At 44.1% G+C, this 22,691-nt stretch overlaps 1 protein-coding gene across 4 annotated transcripts in view; it reads right to left on the bottom strand.

The window, feature by feature from the left end:
- Positions 1-4,128: 4,128 nt before the first annotated feature.
- PDE1C (phosphodiesterase 1C) overlaps positions 4,129-22,691 on the bottom strand; it is a 1,445,089-nt gene continuing 1,426,526 nt past the window's right edge. For 2 of the 4 annotated variants that reach the window (XM_063922562.1, XM_063922563.1), the window contains 2 exons: positions 15,241-15,297; positions 4,129-6,134 (listed from right to left, as the gene is read on the bottom strand). In XM_063922562.1, coding sequence (XP_063778632.1) covers positions 5,962-6,134; positions 15,241-15,297 — 230 coding nt within the window. In that variant the 3' untranslated portion in view covers positions 4,129-5,961. The remainder of the gene's footprint in view (positions 6,135-15,240; positions 15,298-22,691) is intronic. The other 2 variants (XM_063922565.1, XM_063922567.1) reach the window with 1 other exon arrangement.

The following is a 22,691-nucleotide window of genomic DNA, read 5'->3' as shown; positions in this document are numbered from 1 at the left end:
TATGATTCACCCTACTGAACGATCACTACCAATTTTAGGCATTGCCCGTCAGCCTGTCTACAGCTCTGAGGGTGTTCACGAAGGTGATGGCGGAAATGATGTCCCTTACCTGGATGATCTCCTCATAGAACCATCTCAATGGCTCACGTTTCTGGGTATGATACTGGATACTGTAGCTCAAAGAGTGTTTCTCCCAGAAGACAAGGTGCAAACACTTCAAGAGATGGTTCGCATGGTTCTCCGTCCTGCTCGGGTTTCCATTCATCTTTGCATAAAGTTGTTGGGAAAAATGGTGGCCTCGTACGAGGCGATACAGTTTGGCAGGTTCCATGCCAGACCTTTCCAATTGGACATCCTAAACAAGTGGTCCGGTTTACATCTCCTGATGCACCGAATGATTCAGCTGTCACCCCAGGCCAGGATTTCGCTCCTGTGGTGGTTGCAGTCTTCCAACCTGCTGAAAGGTCAACGTTTCGGGATTCAGGATTGGACCCTCCTCATGACGGGTGCCAGTCTATGAGGATGGGGAGCTGTCACCCAGGGGGCGCAGTTCCAGGGCAGGTGGTCTGCCCAAGAGGCAATACTCTCAATCAACATTCTGAAACTATGGGCGATATACAATGCTCTTCTTCAGGCCTCCTCTCTGCTCAGGGATCGGTTGATCTAGGTTCAGTCGGACAACGCCACGGCAGTGGCATACATCAATCGACAAGGAGGGACAAAAAGCAAGGTCTGCATGCGAGAAGTGTCAAAAATACTTCTCTGGGTGGAAAGAAATGCAAGAGCACTGTCCGCAATTTTCATTCCAGGAGTGGACACCTGGGAAGCAGACTTCCTGAGTCGCCACGACCTCCACCCAGGGGAGTGGGGATTACATCCTCAGGTGTTTCAACAGATTGTCGACAGATGGGGATACCCACAGATTGGCATGCTGGCGTCTTGTCTCAACAAGAAGCTTTGTTTCTAGTGCTCGCAAACCAGGGACCCTCAGGTGAGTGCAGTGGATGCACTGACGTCACCTTGGCCTTACTGGCTAGTCTACCTATTCCCTCCGATCCCGTTGATCCTAAGGGTGCTTCAACAGATCAGACATCACAGAATCAAAGCAATTGTGATTGCACCGGATTGGCCCCGAAGGGCGTGGTATGCAACTCTTCTAGACATGTCCATAGAAGACCCTTGGCCTCTGCTGCTAAGAATGGATCTTCTTCAGCAAGGACCGTTCGTCTACCCGGACTTACGCTGGCTTTGTTTGATGGCTTGGAAGTTGAGCGGCATATCCTAGCTCTCAAAGGGTTTTCCAAAAAGGTCATTACCACTATGGTGCTAGCCAGAAAACCTGTCACGTCAAAACATTATCATCATATCTGGAGGAGATTTGTCGCTAGGTGCGAGGAACACACGTATCCGCCTGCAGAGTTTCACTTGGGACGTTTACTACGTTTCCTGCAGGCTGGTGTGAATAAAGGCTTACATCTGGGGGGTCATTCTGAGTTGTTCGCTCGGTATTTTTTTCTCGCAACGGAGCGATTAGTCGCTAATGCGCATGCGCAATGTCCGCAGTGCGACTGCGCCAATTAAATTTGCTATGCAGTTAGGAATTTTACTCACGGCATTACGAGGTTTTTTCTTCGTTCTGGTGATCGTAATGTGATTGACAGGAAGTGGGTGTTTCTGGGCGGAAACAGGCCGTTTTATGGGTGTGTGCGAAAAAACGCTACCGTTTCTGGGAAAAACGCGGGAGTGGCTGGAGAAACGGAGGAGTGTCTGGGCGAACGCTGGGTGTGTTTGTGACGTCAAACCAGGAACGACAAGCACTGAACTGATCGCAGATGCCGAGTAAGTCTGGAGCTACTCAGAAACTGCTAAGAGGTGTGTGGTCGCAATTTAGAGAATCTTTCGTTCGCAATTTTAAGAAGCTAAGATTCACTCCCAGTAGGCGGCGGCTTAGCGTGTGTAAAGCTGCTAAAAGCAGCTTGCGTGCGAACAACTCGGAATGACCCCCTTAGTTCTGTTAAGATCCAGATTTCAGCTGTTTCAATTTTCTTTCAAAAGAAATTGGCTATGTTGCTGGAAGTTCAGACCTTCTTACAAGGGGTGTCCACATGCAACCTCCCTTTGTGCCACCTATGGCACCCTGGGCTTTGGATGTTGTGATGCAATTTCTACAGTCCTCCAGGTTGAAGCCTCTGATGACAATAGAAGACAAGTACCTCACGTGGAAGACAGTGATGTTGTTGGCCCTGGTTTCTGCTAGACACATTTCAGAATTGGGGGCCTTATCATGTAAAAGTCCCTACTTGGTCTTTTACGAGGACAGAGCGGAGCTCTGGACTTGACAGCAGTTCCTGCCGAAGGTTGTCTCCGCATTCCATCTGAATCAACCTATTGTGGTTCCATCTTGCTCTGACGCTTTAGCTCTTCCAGAGTCTTTAGATGTGGTGCGCGCTTTGAAGATCTATGTCAAACGCACAGCTCGGGTCAGGAAGACGGATTCCTTGTTCGTGCTCTATGAGGTGCAGAAAAAGGGTTGTCCTGCTTCAAAGCAGTCCATTGCTCGTTGGATTATGCTTACTATCCAGCAGGCTTACAGTATGTGTCGGCAGCCTTATCTGTTCCTAAGTCTCTGAAGGCCCACTCTAAAAGATCGGTGGGCTCTTCCTGGGCGGCTGCCCGTGGAGTCTCGGCCTTACAACTGTGCCGAGCTGCTACGTGGTCTGGTAAGAACACTTTTGTGAAATTCTACAAATTTGATACCCTGGCCAAGGAGGATACCCAGTTTGGGCAGGCGGTGCTGCAGCAGTCTCCGCACGTTCCTGCCCATTCTGGAAACTTTGGGACAGCCCCATCGTACTAATTTTGTCCTCAATATCCCTTATGGATGCTAGAGAAAATAGGATTTTAAATACCTACCGGTAAATCCTTTTCTCGTAGTCCATAAGGGATATTGGCCCTCATTCCAAGTTGTTCGCTGCTATTTTTAGCAGAATTGCTAATAGGCTAAAATCCGGCAGTTCTGCGCATGCGTATGCACCGCAGGGCGCACACGCTAAGCAATTTCACACAAAACTATGCTATGTTACTCATGGGCGAACAAAGCTTTTTTGTCGCTCTGTTGATCGGAGAATGATTGACAGGAAGTAGGTGTTTCTGGGTGGTAACTGGGCGTTTTCCGGGAGTGTGCTAAAAAACGCAGGCGTGCCAGCAGAAAACGCAGGAGTGGCTGGAGAAACGGGGGAGTGGCTGGCCGGACGCTGGGCGTGTTTGTGACGTCAAACCAGGAACTAAACGGAATGAGGTGATCGCAATCTAGGAGTAGGTCTGGAGCTACTCAGAAACTGCAAGGAAATACTTAATAGCAGAATTGCTAATCTTTCGTTAGCAATTCTGCTTTGCTAACATACACTCCCAGAGGGCGGCGGCTTTGCGTTTGCATTGCTGCTAAAAGTAGCTAACGAGCGAACAACTCGGAATGACCACCATTGGGCGCCTGCCTCTGTGCGGTTACTTTCTGCAGGTTCTCTGTTCTGTGTTACCTGTTCAGCTGTTGCTGTTACTGTTGCTAGATGTTGTTGGCCTGGTTATGTTTTGGTGTGCTGGTGTATAATTCTCACCACCTTTATTGTTGTTATGTTCCTTCTCTCAAGTATGTCATTCTCCTTCGGGCACTGTTTTACCTATAACTGACCTGTAGGAGGGGGCATAGAGGGGAGGAGCCAGCACACCCAGTTGAAGAAATTTAAAGTGCACTGGCTCCTATGGACCATCTATACCCTCATCGTACTAATTCTGTCCCCAATATCCCTTATGGACTACAAGAAAAGGATTTACCGGTAGGAATTTAAAATCCTATGTTTATGGTATCTCTTGGCATGCATAGGTATGCTGCACTGGCACTGGGTTGTCAGTCACTCAGTTACAATGCAGCCATTACATCTACTGAAATATCAGTATGTAAGAATGTGCAAAGTTATAACCACATAAAGAAAGGCATTCCATCATTGCTTGATAGTTTAACTTAATTGTAACAAATAATGGTAATATGATGAAAATACATGATTACTGTATAAATGTATTCATTTTTTCACTTTATTTTTTACAAAAAAAATTAAAGCAAGGCATGGTACTGCAAATTATAATTTATTAGCTGTTAAAGTTGTTGATTAATTACATGATATATAGTATAATATTTGGTAAGTTGGCAAACAATGTTAGCGTCGCAACATGTACAGTAAAGGTTTTTTCAGTGGTGTCACACGGCTTATAACTAGCGCTTTTCCAGCTTCAGACGCCCTAATATCTAATCTTGAAAGCATTTTTATTGGTGCTAGCAAAATTCAGAGCAAACCTCATAGCTTTTAATAAACGCTTCAAATGTTCTGTATTAAAGTTTGTGCTCAAATATAATGAATAATAAACTTGTCTAAAACACTGTGGCGTTTTTTAAAATAATTCAAGTGAAAAAAAAAACCTTGTATGAGAACCTCTCCATTTTACTCAGAGAAATTCATTATTTGAATTAGGAGTAGTTGGATGCTGAACTTTAAATGTGAACGAAAATGGGTGAAAAAATGAGTTCTCCAGCAGCGAGTATAGGGGGGAAGGAGGTGATACCTCTGTATGGACAGTGGAGATTATGTTCTGGGTTCACGGTGTGCAGTGCAGGGCCCCTTTGACCTATGGGTTCATCTGTGCCACACATCCTGCACTCATTATAGATATGCCACGGTGGGTGCTACTACCCATAAGCCTCTGATAATTGCACTTCTGTGTGCTATAAGCCAGACCCTATGGAATCATGAAAGATCCAGGGAAAGTCCGAAATGTTAGTGAGGTGAGTTTGTTAGAGCTAGGTGTAATTGCAGACCATATACTGGAGGGTATCAGCATTACCAAACAGTTTCTAAAGTAAAAAGATGGAGTGAGCATTGTGCATTATTAGCAGGATGAACTAAGGGCAGAAATGCTGCCAAATACAGAAAATCCAATTTTATGGATGCATTCCCATGTGTACCAAGCTCCAGAGTGCGATACATTCCAGAGCTTGGACCCAGTGGGTTGGCGTTACCCAGTATAAGTCTATGGGCTTCTTTTAACATTGTAATTTAAAGGGGTCTAATTGGATTCCTGCCAGCATTCGTTGCAATGGCGTGCGTCAGTCTGCACATGCGCAGAAGGACTCCCGGGTCCTAAACCTATTGGGAGAGCTGTCCTTTGCTATTTTATTTGCATTTCTAGGTATATTTAGGGGTTTTTAACTCTAGTATATACCCAATAAGTGTCGGGATGTAACACATTGCGGATGCAGTGCTTTGTACATCCCGCTGTATGTGAGATGGGGATAAGCTGTGTGCCTGCATTTGCATACTGGGTGTCATGTTTATCTATTCTGTCTGCTTGCACAGTACACTAGACATAAAAACAACAACATTTTCAAACCCAGTCCTTGAAATTTTTACCTCACTCCACATGTAGTTGCATAATTTTTCACAGAGAAATGTGGCTTCTCTTTTCCCATACTTAGCCTAACCACAACACACAGCAGAAATAGTTTAAGTGAACCTCATCTATATTCGTATATATGAATTCAGTTCTTTATGATGTGCCACCACAATGTCCGTCTGCGCATATTACCACTTATTATGATAAGCAATATTTGTTAATTTTCCTGTGCACCTCTATAGGATGTGAGAAAATATGATCCAAGGTACATTACCTCAAGGAACTGAACTGTCCCTATAGAGTATATACTGTAAGTAACTGGATGTCTTACCATTTTCACACATCTCATCCCTGGACATTATACAGACCTCAAATTCTGCCAAATGTAGCAGATGCCTGTTTTATGAATAACTAATGCATGTACTGTGTTTTGAATGATATGTTGCAAAAAAACGCCATCTAAACCTATGTGAATTGGTCAACAATATTTGTTGAAGTACAATGTGAATATCATTTTTCCTATACTTTTTTGGTCCAGTGCAGGGAAATATGTTGTATTTTCTTCATTCTTCCCCTCTGGTCAACTGGTCTGTACTTTGCCATGCTTTCATCTGTTTTCTTCTGGAAGCTGGGCAGGTGAGTAGTTGTACAGTAAGTCGGCCTCTTAAAATATCTCAACTGGGGTTTGAGTACTGAAACACAAAGGAATATTATGGTAATATTGCAGAGTAAATATATAGAGGTAAAGAATTATATACAGGTAAAGAATTTCTAATATATTGTCATTTTTGGGGCAATGCATCAAGTTGGCTAGCACTGGTTACATATAACTGTGGGGTAGATGTAAAACCAGCTCTCGGTGCAGTAAAACTGCCGTTTTGAAGACATTATGCAGGTTTGCCACACATTTGTAGAGTATATACATGTCTTAATATAAATTTGACATTAACAAGCTTACACAACATGCACTGCCATGTGTAATGTTGGCTCAAGTGAACTTAAGCTAGGTGCACATGAGAACAATTTTACTCACAATCCGAGTCTTTACTTTTTCTGGGGCATATCCAAGACCTGATAATTATAATTTCTTAGTGCTGCCATTTGAGACAATAAGAAATTAAGGGGTACATTTACTAAACAGTGATAAGAGTGGAGAAGTGAGCCAGTGGAGAAGTTGCCCATGGCAACCAATCAGCACTGAAGTAACATCTATAATTTGCATACTATAAAATTATACAGAGCTGCTGATTGGTTGATGGGGAAATTTCTCCACTGGCTCACTTCTCCGCTCTTATCACTGCTTAGTAAATGTACCTCTAAAGGTCTATTTACTAAGACATGGACGGAGATAAAGTGGATGGAGATAAAGTACCAGCCAATCAGCTCCTAACTGACATTTTTCAAACCCAGCCTGTAACATGGCAGTTAGGAGTCTATTGGCTGTGGCTTTATCTCCGTTGACTTTATCTCCATCCAAGGCTTAGTAAATAGACCCCTAAGGGGTCTATTTACTAAGCCTTGGATGAAGATAAAGTCGCTGGAGATAAAGTACCAGCCAGTGGGCTCCTGTCATTTTTCAAACACAACCTGTGGCAAAGCAGTTAGGAGCCGATTGGCCTATACTTTATCTCCAGTGACTTTATCTCCATCCAAGGCTTAGTAAATAGACCCCTAAGTACACATGCAGTGCAAGGGGCTCCAATAGGACGTTGTCCCATTTATGTGTAAAAGAATGTAATTGCATTAGCAATCACCCTGAAGGGCCGTATTCATGGCCCGATTTGGGGAGAGATGTGTGCTGAGCGAACCGCTCAGCACACATCTCCCCCCCCCCCCCCGCTCAGCACAGCGCGATGTGTGCTGAGCGTGCGGGGGTGGGGGGGGGAAGACGGGGGGGGGGCGCTCATTTCACCCAGCAGGTGAAATGAGTGACCTGCTAGATTGAGCACCAATCTAGCACCAGCAATAGCGCTGCGCGGGGCTGCGCATCCCTATCACTGTGGGGGGTACACACGGAGTGATCACTGCGTAAAATCTAAGCAATCTAGTCAGATTGCTTGGATTTTAAGCAGCGATCGCTCCGTGAGTACCCCCCTTTACTTTCACTTCCCAGAGGCCACTGCAGTCTGACCGTACATGCCCGAATGGGGAATACTGGGGAGGAATCCTCACATAATGGCAGTGCAAGTCCTGGGTTTTCAGATATACACCATCTTCAAGTGTGGGCAAGGCAGTAACTATTCAACTGTACCCCATTAACATAGGTACATAGTTGTTGAGGTTGAAAAAAGACAAATGTCCATCGAGTTCAACCTATTGTACATTACATTATTATTATTATTATTATTATTATTATTATTTATATATTTTTTTTTTAAATATTAATTAAATGCTGTATCCCTGGATATTTTTTTCAGCTAGGAATTTATCTAATCCATTTTTAAACTTAGTGATTGAGTCCACCATTACTACCTTCTCTGGCAGAGAATTCCAAATCCTTACTGCTCTTACTGTGAAGAATCTTTTTCTCCGTTGGGTATGGAATTTTTTCTCCTCTAACCTCAGGGGGTGTCCTCGTGTCCTATGTAGTGTTTTTTTGGTAAACAAATCGTTTGATAGATCCTTGTATTGTCCCTTAATGTATTTATAAATATTAATGATGTCCCCTCTCAGTCGCCTCTTTTCCAGTGTGAACATATCAAGCCTTTTAAGTCTTTCCTCATAGTCCAGTGTCTCTAACCCCTTAACCAGTTTAGTGGCTCACCTCTGAACCCTTTCGAGTTCCAAGATATCTTTTTTATAATATGGTGCCCAAAACTGTACACAATATTCCAGGTGTGGTTGCACCAATGATTTATACAGAGGCAGGATTACACTCTCATCCCTTGTCTCCATACCCCGTTTTATGCATGATAACACCTTATTAGCCTTTGCTGCTGCATTTTGACATTGCGTACTGCTACCAAGTTTATTATCGATGAGCACACCCAGATCCTTTTCAACTACCGTTATCCCTACATTTTCCCCATTTAGTTTATAGGCTGCCTGATTGTTCTTAATCCCAAGGTGCATAACTTTACATTTGTCGATATTGAACCTCATTCTCCATTTGTCTGCCCAGGCCTCCAGTCTAGATAAGTAATTCTGTAGAGACTCAACATCCTTGTCTGAATTAATTATTGTACATAATTTAGTATCATCTGCGAAAATTGGCACTGTGGTTTCCACTCGCACACCTAGGTCATTAATGAATATATTAAACAGCAATGGCCCGAGTACTGAGCCCTGCAGTATTCCACTGAGTACTGAAGCCCATTCAGAGTACATCCCATTAACCCCCACTCGCTGTTCCCTATTAAACAGCCAATTACTCACCCAAGTACAGATAATGTTTCCTACCCGAAGCTCTCTTAGTTTGAGAATTAGTCTCCTGTGTGGAACTTTGTCAAAAGCCTTAGAGAAGTCTAAAAAGATCACATCCACTGCTTGACCCTTATCAATATTATCACTCACTTTCTTGTAGAAGCTTATTAAGTTCGTTTGACATGACCTGTCCTTCACAAATCCATGTTGATTCCTAGTGATAACCTTGGAGGTATCCAAGTACTCTAGAATGCTATCCCTTAATATACCTTCTAGTATTTTCCCCACTTTAGATGTCAAGCTAACCGGTCTATAGTTCCCGGGGAGCATTTTAATACCCTTCTTAAACATTGGAACTACCTCTGCTATACGCTAGTCCTTTGGTAGCATTCCTGATCTAATTGACTTGCTGAAGATCAAATATAGATTTCAAAATCTCTACGTTGAGTTCCATAAGAACCCTGGGGTGGAGTCCATCCGGCCCAGGAGATTTATTTATCTTAATTTTACTTAGTCTCTCCCGGATTACTCCCTCGTTTAAGCAAGTCATCATTAATGGGTCATCATTATTATTATTTATGTTATGCTCTACTTTCGTCAACTTGTCCTCTTTCGTGAATACTGATGAAAATAATTTATTAAATAAATCTGCTTTCTCCCTATCATCATTAATCAAGACATCCAGCTTACCCATTAAGGGCCCAATATTCTCCCTTTTCAACCTTTTACCGTTTATATACTTAAAGAACTTTTCGGGGGTTTTTTACTCTCCTTTGCGATTTGTTTTTAATTTTCTATTTTAGCTGCTCTAATCGCTTTTTTGCATTTTTTGTTACATTCCTTGTAGAACTGGAATGATTTCACCTTTCCGTCAGACTTAAATGCTTTGAAAGCACGCCTCTTTTTATCCATTTCTTCCTTGACCTTTTTATTAAGCCACATCGGTTTGGATTTCCTACTTCTGTTTTTGTTGACTTTGGGAATATATAAATTAGTGTACTTATTGAGCGCAGTTGTAAAAACGTCCCACATTTCAGCAGTATTCTTACCATGAAATACAATTTCCCAATTAATCTCTGTGACGACATGTGATGACACAGCTGGCGCGTCGTGTCGCTCAGTGGTAAAAGACACGTGGTTACTTTCCTAGCCCTGGTCCTACACATGGACTTCACCAATTGCCAATATGTTATTAGTTATATGTTAGGCAATATTGTATTGTATTGTGTGGTTATTATATTGTACAGTTATATTTTATCTGTTATATTTTGTATATGTAGTTTATTTGGTTATTATATATTCAATGTAATTGTTAACTGAATAAGTCTAGGCCAGAGTGTTAGTAACATAGTTAAATCAGTTCATTGTAATGTAAGTCCCCTAGCTGTACACTCAGATGTGATTAGGATGAGTAGGTTATGTAGTAAACAGGTTCTGTATGGAGATGCAGGTAATCTGCTCCTGTGCACTCCATTGTGTACAAGAGTCCAGACACCTCGTCTCCACTCCTGACTGACCAGCTTGTGTGATGAATAGACAGGGGAGGGATAACAAGAGGAGTGAGCTCTGCTGGGGGAGAGAGATCTGACACAGAGAGAGAGAGAGGCAGGAGACTGACTAAGAAGTAATGTTCTGTCAGGAGCTCCAGGAGGGATTGTCGTGTAGAATTGGATCACAGAAGTGTGCTGAACTGTGTTATAACCTATTCTGTTAATAAACCACTGTTGGTTTTTCATCTACCACCGTGACTGAGTGATTTTGAACCCAATATCCTCACATTTGGCGGCAGCGGTGGGATCACTCAAGACACCAGCAGAAAGGTATAAACCACAGCAGGCAATGGATTCCGCCCCGCTATGCTACCGTTACAGCAAGAAGGATCAACTACAGGACCTCTGTCGAGCAAGACGGATTGAGTTTAATACAGTGGATACCAAGGAATCCCTAATTGGAAAACTGGCTCAATGGGACGTTGAGCACCCTTGTGATAAGGAGGCAGAGGAGGATATGGTCGAGGCCTCAGCGGAGGAGACCAGTAATGGAACCAGGGCAGTGGAGCTTGTGGTTGGAAGTTTGTCAGCATATCGGCAGGCTGAGAAGCCGGATCTTTTATTTATAGTTTCCAAAATGCAGTACATTTGGGAGTACTGGAATGAAGCTCAGTGGGAAATCAGCAGGTGGAGAGTATCCAGCATACAGGACAAGTTGTGTCATCTGGGGAATGCGTTCATGCACTGCAGAAGTGAAGCAGCCACATGGAATCTGCTGGGGGAGCCAGAGTTTGAGGAATTCAGGGAGGAAGTGATCGCCACAGTGGCCCAAATGACACAAAGGATACAATATACAGAGACGGAAGGGCAAGTGCAGAGTAAATTGCCTTCCCGGACAGAGCCAGAAGAAGTGGCATTGGATCGGGGGCCCCTGGATACCCCAGCATGGCGAGGCCAGTGTTACAGGGTGGATGTGGAAAGGCACCACCTGCAACAGCTTCTCCCATACCCAAGGGAAGAAGTTGCCCAGTGGTCTATACGGAAGGAAGCACACGAAGTGAAGACAGCAGTGAGCACAATCCAGGCACCCCAGGAGGAACTGCACTACAACTTCCCTTTTGCTGAGATGGAGGATGAGGACTTGGTGAGAGAGTGTCAAGAACTGTCTGCCCAGTATGTTACACTGGAAAAGGATGACCTTGACCAGGTGGATGCAAGGAAGCACTGTCTGCAACCCGTTCTCTTGTCCCTGGGGGAATGTCGCAGTAAAACACTTGGTGACCAGTCTGAGCTGTGTTACAAGTGGCCATTTGCGGGTTTGGAGGATATAGAAACCATCGCAGAGTGCCAGCGAGACATTGAGGAAGAAGTCGCTACTATCACCCGACCACCACTTCAGCAACAGAGCCTCCAAGGGAATCCTTCAGGTGAGCACCAACCAGTCCTGGCTATTGAGCCATTTACAGTGTTGTGTTTGGGGGAGGCTACTGAAAATGAGAAGGAAGTGGGGTCTGTCATCCAAACACCCCAGGAGAAGATGCACTATACCTTCCTATTGGCAGAGGTGGAAGAGGAGATCTCTGCGAGGGCAGCAGTAGGTGGTAATGTCCCAACTATAAGCATGGCTAGTGCAGACAGGGTCGCACTTCAGGCTGATCAGCATATTCGGCTGAGGGAGGCCAATTGTGAAGCTATGTTCATGGCTGCCCCAGTTATTTTATCAGAAAAGGATGTTCAGGAAGGGCCCAGTGTACCCCCAGCTATTGTATCTCTCCCAGAAGATTCTGGAGGTCTGTTCCCATTCAGTAAACTTGATGGTAAGGAGCTGCAGTCTGAATGCCAGAATCTTCCCTGTGACTCAGAGAAAATCCAGGTATCAGACCTGGTGAAAATAGCATCAGCTCAGGAACTGGAAGGGAACATGTTGCTCTACTCTAGGGCACCTGAATGTGTTTTGGACTGGCATCATGTGCAAGGTGAAATGACTGACTCTAACCAGGACAATGGTGTTCGGCCAGGACATGTAGCAGTGAATGGAGAAGGTAATGCCACTGTCCCTGTGAACCTACATCCATGTTTCAGTACAACGATGGTCGAGTTGGTGGCTACACACAAGGAAGCTGAGCAGATTGTACTCCAGGCCACAGCATACAAGACTCAGAGTAGGATCCCACAAGTTACCCAGCCAGCCAGGCTGGAGGAAGCATTTACACAGGATAGCACAGAAGAAACTTCTGGCATGAAGGAATCCCCATTGTGCCCTGACAATTACCATACCCGTGGTTCATGTTTGGGGAAGGGAAGCCACTGTCCTGATGCACCAGAGGTGATGGAGGTGGGGTTCCCAGGGAATACATTGTTGGGGAGGGAGAGTGAGGGCCCCAGAGATCAGATTTTGTTTATGGAGGAAAATTGTGACTATCTGAACTATGAGGTTACCCAGTTGGGTGTAGGGGAATTATTAAGTCCCCAGGTGCAGTTATTGGACTTACTGAATTATACTGTAGCACATGCTGTTACCCCAACCCAGCGGCTGTCTACAAAGGGGACTTTGATTAATGTGTTTGGATGGGACACCGGGGGAAAATACAAGAACTATGGACTGCTGATCACGTTTCCACCGGACCCTGGTAAGACTGTATTGATTTATGTACTGTGGGCCACGCACCCACCAGACCGGGGAAAGAAATTCCCACACAAGCCTCATGACAATTACCACAGACTTTGGACATGGGACGCTGGTGGGCTCCGTACAAACTGTAAAATGCTATTCACAAAACCACCAGACCCACAAGAGACTCATCATTGTTATGATGGGGCACAGACTGTCTGATGTAGAAGAGCATCACTGCGCTCAGCAAGCTTAAGCTACTTAGGACACAGGGCGAGAAAGTAGGGGAAGATAATGTGACGACATGTGATGACACAGCTGGCGCGTCGTGTCGCTCAGTGGTAAAAGACACGTGGTTACTTTCCTAGCCCTGGTCCTACACATGGACTTCACCAATTGCCAATATGTTATTAGTTATATGTTAGGCAATATTGTATTGTATTGTGTGGTTATTATATTGTACAGTTATATTTTATCTGTTATATTTGGTATATGTAGTTTATTTGGTTATTATATATTCAATGTAATTGTTAACTGAATAAGTCTAGGCCAGAGTGTTAGTAACATAGTTAAATCAGTTCATTGTAATGTAAGTCCCCTAGCTGTACACTCAGATGTGATTAGGATGAGTAGGTTATGTAGTAAACAGGTTCTGTATGGAGATGCAGGTAATCTGCTCCTGTGCACTCCATTGTGTACAAGAGTCCAGACACCTCGTCTCCACTCCTGACTGACCAGCTTGTGTGATGAATAGACAGGGGAGGGATAACAAGAGGAGTGAGCTCTGCTGGGGGAGAGAGATCTGACACAGAGAGAGAGAGAGGCAGGAGACTGACTAAGAAGTAATGTTCTGTCAGGAGCTCCAGGAGGGATTGTCGTGTAGAATTGGATCACAGAAGTGTGCTGAACTGTGTTATAACCTATTCTGTTAATAAACCACTGTTGGTTTTTCATCTACCACCGTGACTGAGTGATTTTGAACCCAATATCCTCACAATCTCCTTCATTGCTTGTTTCAGCAGTGTGAAATTTGCTTTCCTAAAATTAAAAATCTTGGTTAAACCCTTATATTGTTGTTTTTGAAAGCTCATATTGAATGTGATCATATTGTGATCGCTATTTCCTAGGGTCTCCCCTACTTTAGTATTTGTTATTATTTCCTCATTATTAGTTAGTACTAGGTCCAGTATAGCCCCTTGCCTAGTTGGCTCCTCAATTACCGGGGACAAGTAATGAGCTTTTAGCATGTTTAAGAACCTGTTACCCCTAGCTGAATTTACTGTTTCGGTGTTCCAGTTTATGTTCGGGTAATTGAAGTCCCCAACAATAATGACGTCCCCCATACCTGCAGCTTTTTAGATTTGCTGCAAGAGTTGTAATTTGTCAGCCACACTAATATCTGGCGGTTTATAACATGTCCCTATTAAAAGTTTTTTGTATCTTTATCCCCACTCAAAATCTCAACCCATAATGACGTTATCTCCAGTCCCCTCGTAACTGATCTCCTTTAAATATGGTTTTAATGGTTTAAATATGGTCTATATGATGGCAGGACAGCACAATGGAATATGCTGCGCTCTATAAGAAACTGTTATTAAACAAATAAATAAATACAGTAGTATGTTGTCTCCGCTCAATATTGCTTATTTTATCACTTCACTATATGAATATGCACAATCAATTTTATATGTGTAGAGAAAGAAATAGAAAGTTGTTTTTAGTGAAATGGGCATATTGGAAGGCAGCGCCTTAACAGGGCGGCAGTGCGTCTGTACCGACCCTACCTCCTAAACGCATGATGTCATGTGTTTAGGTGGCAGGGCCACCGGCTCAGAAAAGTAGATCTCTACCTGAACTGTCCTAAGAACGTGCTGCGCAACTCCACAGACTGCAGGATGCCTGCACGGAGCTGACTGCTCTGCAGTAGAGTACTGTCTGCAACGTTGTGTTTAAGACATCCTGCAAGTCAGATGCAGGTGCAGTAGGACAGCAATGGTGCCACCCCCAGAGTCCTGTGCCCTGTGCAATGCCACTGCTCGCACACCCCTAGTTACAACCCTTCTGGCTGGTCATAACGATTAAACAGCTTAGTGTATATGAAAGGGTTAAGGGTAAAATGTTGTGTTGTTTTTCAACTAATTCATACAAAACACAATTAGACATTTGCCTTAGTTAGTTCTTTTTCACTAGGTTGATAAATGTAATATTAGATTGGCTGAAATGAGTTCTGCTCGTTTTAGGATAACAGCACTATGTTATACACAAGTTGGCATTATATAGTTATATACCCCTTTATATCACATCTTTATGATGTTACATGTTTGGCATTCTTACCAGGCAATTTCAGCAGATATGGAGAATCAACAGTGCAGGTCGAATCGTTAACGTTGTCTATAAATAAAAAAATATATTAAATACCAGTTAGAATAAATTGCAGTGTCATGGTACTGCCAATCAGGGGCAGATTTAGGGGTCAGGCCGCCCCTAGGCACAACATCAAGGCTTCCACCCATAATTTCACTACCACATTCATGTAAGGGCCAGTACCGATGCCCCAAGACTGCCAAAGCAGGCCCAACATCACCCCCTTCATCCTGCACCACAATTTGCTGCCCATTGCCCCAACCACACACACACGCACACACACACACACACACACACACACACACACACACATGCACACACATATCTGTCGATGGGGGAAAAAATCAGAATGACAAATAAAACAGAATTGCCCAGTGGACTAGTAGGGTTCTGATACAGGGGAGTCTGCTGTGCCGCCCCTAATCAAATGGTGTCCCTAGACACGTGCCTCACATGAGAAATCCACCACTGCTGCCAATGAGACAAATACTAAGAGAAAGGGGCATGCTAAGATTACAAAATAGCATCATGAAATGACATACTGTATACTGCCTTTTTTTAGAAGTGATGGAGGAATGTTATGTAACTATAGGGTTTATATATCAAATAGTGAAAAGGGTGGAGAAGTTACCCACAGCAATCAATCAGCATCTACCTTTCATTTTATAGCATGTACTTGATAAATGCTTCCTTGAAGCTGATTGGTTGCTACAGTAACTACTCCACTGATTCACTTCTCCAATCCTTTCACTAATTCACTTAATACATCATCCCCTACAGTATGTATACTGTACTGTACACAAATCACTTGTGTTAAAGATATAAGAAGCATCACAGAACCCATTGGCATCATCCATTTCCTTTCTGCACATAAGCCAGACAATGCCAGCCAAGTAATCATATGCTGCAAATCTGTGAGTATGTAGCAAATAAATTGCAGGGAGATGTACGAGGGGGTACCCAAAAGAAACAGGAATTAATGATTTAATAATTAATTTGAAACTTCAGACACCCTCAAAGTACTCTCCACTTGAATCAATACATTTGTCCTAACGTTTTTTCCATTGCTCAAAACATTTTTTAAACTCATATTCTTTAATGCCTTTTAGTATTCTTGTTTTTTTGTGTTTCACCTGAATGTGCTGGGTGAAGAAAAGGTGTTATGTCATTTTTGGTTAAAAATTGCTTAACACTTAGCGCTGTGTGGGCAGGTGCGTTGTCATGATGGAAGAACCAGTCACCTGTACTCCACAAATTGGGTTTTTTCCCCCTCAAATCCTGATGCAACCTTTTCAAACCTTCCAAATAAAGACTTTGGTTGACAGTTTGACCCTGGGGTACAAATTCTGTGTGCACAAACCCCCTTACATAAAAAAAAAAGAGATCATTGTTTTCACATTTGACATTAAAAATAGGTGAAAGAGGGAATAACTCGTTGTGAAAAAAAAAATCACTGCAATAAACACTACCTTCCCCTGCAACGTCATCAGTGTTACTAGCTCAGAAGGGTTCTGCAAACATTCACCTAGCGGCGGAAGCCCGTACTACAAGCGCCCTGCCCTCTAGAACACGCTTCCTGTTTCTATTGGGTACCCCCTCGTACTAAGCCTTAGAAACACAAAGTGGAGAGAGATAAAGTATCATCCAATCAGCACCTAACTGCCATGTTACCGGCTGTGTTTGAAAAAATGACAGTTAGGAGTTGATTGTTTGGCAGTGTATCTCTCTCCACTTTATCACTCTCCAAAGCTTATTACATGTGCCCTGGGGATTTTGTTCATATAGTATTGTTAGTGCCAATAGCAAAAGTCTTTCTGTTTTGTATACATATTGTATATGGAGGGGCATATTTTACCTAAGGACTGCAGTGACTTTGCATTGGAAGTGCTACCTGCCAATCACCGCCAGGGTTCCGGAAGCCGGCAAATTGACTGCATCTCTTCTGCAGAACTTATGCAACCACTCTATTTTAAGAAATGATTATCATACCTGAGATTTGCACTACTCTGTTTTATCTCATTCTTTACTAGGTGCTATGCTAAGCAAATTATTTTTAATCGATGTGTAGTGCCAGGATCTCCTTCAATTGCTCAGTACTGTTTTTTTAATTGTTATGCAAGAACTTAAGGCAATTACCCTACTCTACAGAATGTAATGGGATGAACAGTTAACTGCTGGTTGAAACAGAATAAAGACATGTTTTTCTTTTCTCTGGTTGACTGCTCTAATGAGATAAAATGGTGAAAATCACAGTTGGTTTTCTCTGTAAATGATGCACTTCAGACACTTACATTGGCCAGTGCAGCCCTATGAATGAATGAGTCTATAGCAGCCGTGGCCAACCTGTGGCTCCTGAGCCGCATGCGGCTCTTTCTTTATTTAAATGTGGCTCCCGACACTCAGTCACCTGACCACAACAGATCCTGGAAACTGGTTAACTCCAACCAGACACACAGCAGCACCATACTTGCCTACTCTCCCGGAATGGCCGGGAGGCTCCCGAAAATCGGGTGACCCTCCCGGCCCCACGGAAGAGCAGGCAAGTCTCCCGGTTTTTCAGTACCCCCCTGCCCGGCCGCCCACTTTGAGAGTAAAGTGGGCCGTCCGGACAGTAGATGATGCGATTCTTGTTGAATCGCGTCATCATAGTCACGCCCCCTGCTGTAAAATGCCGGTTATAGCGGCATTACAGAGCGGGGGGCGTGGCTTAAGCAGTGTCCCACTGTAACCCCGCCCTCGTTCTGCCTCTGCCCCTCCTCCGCCACACCCCGTTACGCCTCCTCCTCTCATCATTGTTCAGCCCAGCCCCTCCACTGAGCCGTCCTGGCAGCTCTCTCCCGGAGAGAGCTGCCAAAAAGTAGGTAAGTATGAGCAGCACTACGGTGACTGAAAACTGAGGGAGCCAGATACTGGGCTGTAGTGACATATGAGGGTGGGCTGGAGTGACACAAGGGGGAGCTGGCTGGAGTGACAGAAGGATCCTGGCAGGAGAGACATAATGGGGGAGCTGACTGGAGTGATACAGGAGGGTGCTGGCTGGAGTGACAAAGGAGAATCCTGGCAGGAGAGACACAATGGGGAGCTGACTGGAGTGACACAAGAGGGAGCTGGCTGGAGTGACACATTGACACATGGGGGAGCTGAAGTGTATAATGTGAATATGGCTTTTTCAATATATTTTATGTGGATCTGGATTTTTAAATAATTTTATGTGGAAGTGTCTTTTTCAGTGTATTTTATGTTGATTCTGGCTTTAAAATGTATTTTATATGGATCTGGCATTTTCATTGTATTTTATACCATGGGGTGTGGCCTAGCAGGCACAAGGTCACACCCCATTTTTGCACACGCTCCTTCGGCTTGATGTCGGCTCTTTGACGTACCTAACAATATTTTTTGGCTCTTTGTCTCTGACTGGTCTATAGCCTGGTACCTAGGCCAGCCATAACTAAAGTGTGAAGTACCAGCAGTGAAGTATTACAATGAAAACAAGGAAGACATTGCAGACAACTCATTTGTGTCTATTAAAATAAATAATATTTTGAGTGAAAAACATAAAAGTGTCACATAATGCCAAGCAACATTCTGCATACTGTTTATCTCTAAAAAAATAATAATAATATTTTTGTCTAGAAACAGGTTAGCATATTGTGTGAGCCTGGCTCAGCTTTTTCTGTGTTCCAAATGATATCCTGATTGTAACACTATTATAAACAGATTTAGTTAAAACAGCCAGTCAGAAAAAGAAATGTATTTAATTCTATATGAGACGTGTAACTATATCTGACATTCAGTGGAGCCTATACATTAAAATGTGCAAATATCCTCAAAATGGAGATTGTAAAAGACCTTTGTTGTGACAGATCACTTACAGTATACATACTAAGTATTTCTTACATTCCGTCTTCTGCCTTTAAATGACTCTAGACACAACAGAGAACCCTAAGGGAAGATTTAGCAAAACTTTGGGGCATTTTCATCATGATAGTTATCTGGCGCCGGGCGGCACCCAATAATTAACATTCTGACTGCGCCAGAGATGGCTGATGCGAAAATCAGCTGTCTTCACAAATCTTTTCACTGCTACTTTAGTAGCAGTAAAAAAAATCTGCCAGGGTTCACGCAGGCGCACAAACCCCTGGCATCCAACGGAAGTAGGGGGAGGGATCCTGGAGAATCTCTGATCGCAAGCCGGACCTGCTTCCCATAGGTAAGCAGCGGGGGCAAGGGAGCATTTGCCATCTGTAGATGGCAAGTGTTCCTGCAGGCAAGCTCCAAAAATATTGTATTTTCGGAGTTTGATGAATGAGGTCCCCAAACTAGTGTATGGGGACGCCAAGACAGCTCGGGAGAAAAGGTAAGCAGGAGATATCTGTGATATCTCCTGCGTTACTTTCATGATGAATGGCCACAAAACTTAATTTTTGCAAGATTATGTGAAAATGTTACATTTCACCTACTTTTGTAAAATTTAAGTGATGAATATGCCCATTGGAGAGGGATAAGGTGGAGAGACAAAACGTACTAGCCAAGCTGATTGGTTAGAACTTTATCTCTCTCCACTTTATTTTTCTCCAAGCTTTTTTTCTCCAAGCTTTGCTAAATCTACCCCAGTCTTAAAAGTGATAAAGCTTTCCACTGTCACTCACAAATCCCACTGTTTCAGGTTGCTAATTGTCCCTGGTTAGGATCCATTACATAAAGATGTTCAGGGAGGGAGAACTACAGGACAGTGTAGTGACAGGGTGAGGAAGAACTATAGGACAGTGGGGTATCCCTCAGCAGTACAGCTTGCAGTCAATGTACAGTGTGACCTTGTGTAAGTAGAGCTGTTGGTACAAGCCTGCTGCAGTATTGCCCATAATGACTTTCATTAAAGGCCCCACACTCTCTGTGCACAGTACCACTTTTATATAATACTGTGGCCCTATTTTTCAACAAGTTTAAAGTTCCTGTAAACTCGTTGCTAGTGTTAATAAGTACTGCTGCCATTTATTAAAATATTAATGTGATTTGCGCTATTCTAATGCAGCGCTATTGTTTTCATATATCCATTAGAATTTGCTGGGTGCTCTTATTTAACAACAAACGGTATTTGTCACTTACAGTACAGCTCGTTGTGTTATTTTTTTTCCCCATGGTAAGGAATCAGTTATTGTGCACGGCAGGATGTGCGGGCCTGTCGGGCAGCTCCGGCATCCCATGGAGGCAACCTGTGTGTGTCCGAGAAGCCCTGCACCCATACTAACCCACACAGATACACACTGCCCCATTGGAACACACCCTGCCCCACTGAGAGACACACACTGCCCCACTGAGACACACACTGCCCCACTGAGAGACACACATTGCCAAACTGAGGCACACGCTGCCCCACTGAGAAAGAGACACACACACACATACTGCCCCACTGAGAGACACACACTGCCCCACTGAGGCACACACTGTTCCACTGAGAGAGACACACACAGTGCCCCACTGAGAGAGACACAAACACACTGCCCCACTGAGAGACACACACACTGCCCCACTGAGGGACACACACACTGCCCCAGTGAGAGAGAGACACACACACACAAACACACTGCCCCACTGAGAGACACACACTCTGCCGCACTGAGAGACACACACTGCCCCACTGAGAGAGACACACTGCTCCACTGAGAGACACACATTGCCAAACTGAGGCACACGCTGCCCCACTGAGAGAGAGACACACACACACACACACACACACACACACACACACACACACACACACACACATACTGCCCCACTGAGAGACAAACACTGACCCACTGAGAGACACACACACAGTGCCCCACTGAGAGAGACACAAACACACTGCCCCACTGAGAGACACACATACTGACCCACTGAGAGACACACACACTGCCCCATTGAGAGAGACACACACACTCTGCCCCACTGAGAGACACACACTGCCCCACTGAGGCACACACTGCCCCACTGTGAGAGACACACTGCTCCACTGAGGCACACACTGCTCCACTGAGAGACACACACACTGCCCCATTGAGACACATACTGCTCCACTGAGAGACACACATTGCCCCACTGAGAGAGACACACTGTCCCACTTAGGTAGACACACACTGACCCACTGGGAGAATGAATGAACACACATACATCCTCTCTTCAACACCAGATGAGGGGCATCGGTGGGAATGTGACCCCCCCAAGGAGAGCCATGCGCCCACTGCACCGCAAGCCTATGCTGCCATATACCACCTGCTGCTATTGCCAACTGGTGAGAGGGTCTTCCACCAAACCCTTATCCAGCTTGTGCATGGTGAGCAAGAGTGCTGGGGGGGTTGGGTTATCGCAGGTGTCAGCGGGGTGGGGGGTGTGCACAGTGATCGCGGGTGCTGGGGGGAGTGACAGTGAGACTGGCATGCAGGCAGCAACTCCGGTCCTTCTCACACTCTGATGCCAAAAATGCCTGGCTGACTGGGGCAACCCAGCAGTGATGGACTGGCGCAGCTGCTTCTGATCCTCTCCTACAACTCCGCCACTGTCCGCCTCCTTATGATTAGTTGGGAAAAATCAAATGTTTCATTTTCCTAACTAGTTGGAACAATCGATTTCTGCCATTTTTCAGTGTGTGCTTCCACACATTGGGCCTAATTCTGAGTTGATTGCAGCAGGAATTCTGTTAGCAATTGGGCAAAACCATGTGCACTGCAGGGGAGGCAGATATAACATGTGCAGAGAGAGTTAGATTTGGGTGTGGTGTGTTCAATCTGCAATCTAATTTGCAGTGTAAAAATATAGCAGCCAGTATTTACCCAGCACAGAAATAAAATAACCTACCCAAATCTAACTTTCTCTGCAAATGTTATATCTGCCACACCTGCAGTGCACATGGTTTTGCCCAACTGCTAAAAAATTTCCTGCTGCGATCAACTTGGAATTACCCCCAATATCTTTCTGATGTATGGCCCACACAAGATGCTAGCAAGTCCAGTACAGACACCAGTAAACAACACATCAACTATGGCGAATGTGTAGACCACTAGAAGTTGCTGGGTCTCTGCTACCAGTTCTTGTAGTCGCCCACCCCATTTTGCAGCCAACTAATAGACCAATTCATTAGAGGGGGCCTGACTGTATTGGTTTATTCTAACCTGATTATTATCCACCACTGGTGATAATGTTTTGTTTAGTAGTGTATTATCGTAATCTGTGTACAGTTGGCCAAGTTATGTGCGTATATGTATTAGTAGGTGGAGCAGCATTCTTTTCAACAAGCTGAGTAATGTGGAGAACATGTGAGTTTAACTAGGTGGAGCTGCGTGTGTGATTGCATCTAATATTATAACATATAACATATAACATGACCAAAAATTATATTAATCTTAATGCTCAATTCAACGTTTAATACATTTTGATATAATATC

Source organism: Pseudophryne corroboree, chromosome 5 (genome assembly GCF_028390025.1).
Source record: "Pseudophryne corroboree isolate aPseCor3 chromosome 5, aPseCor3.hap2, whole genome shotgun sequence".
Taxonomy (NCBI): Eukaryota; Metazoa; Chordata; class Amphibia; order Anura; family Myobatrachidae; genus Pseudophryne; species Pseudophryne corroboree.
The sequence above is the reverse complement of the archived record's forward strand: the minus strand, read 5'-3'. Positions and strand labels throughout refer to the sequence as shown.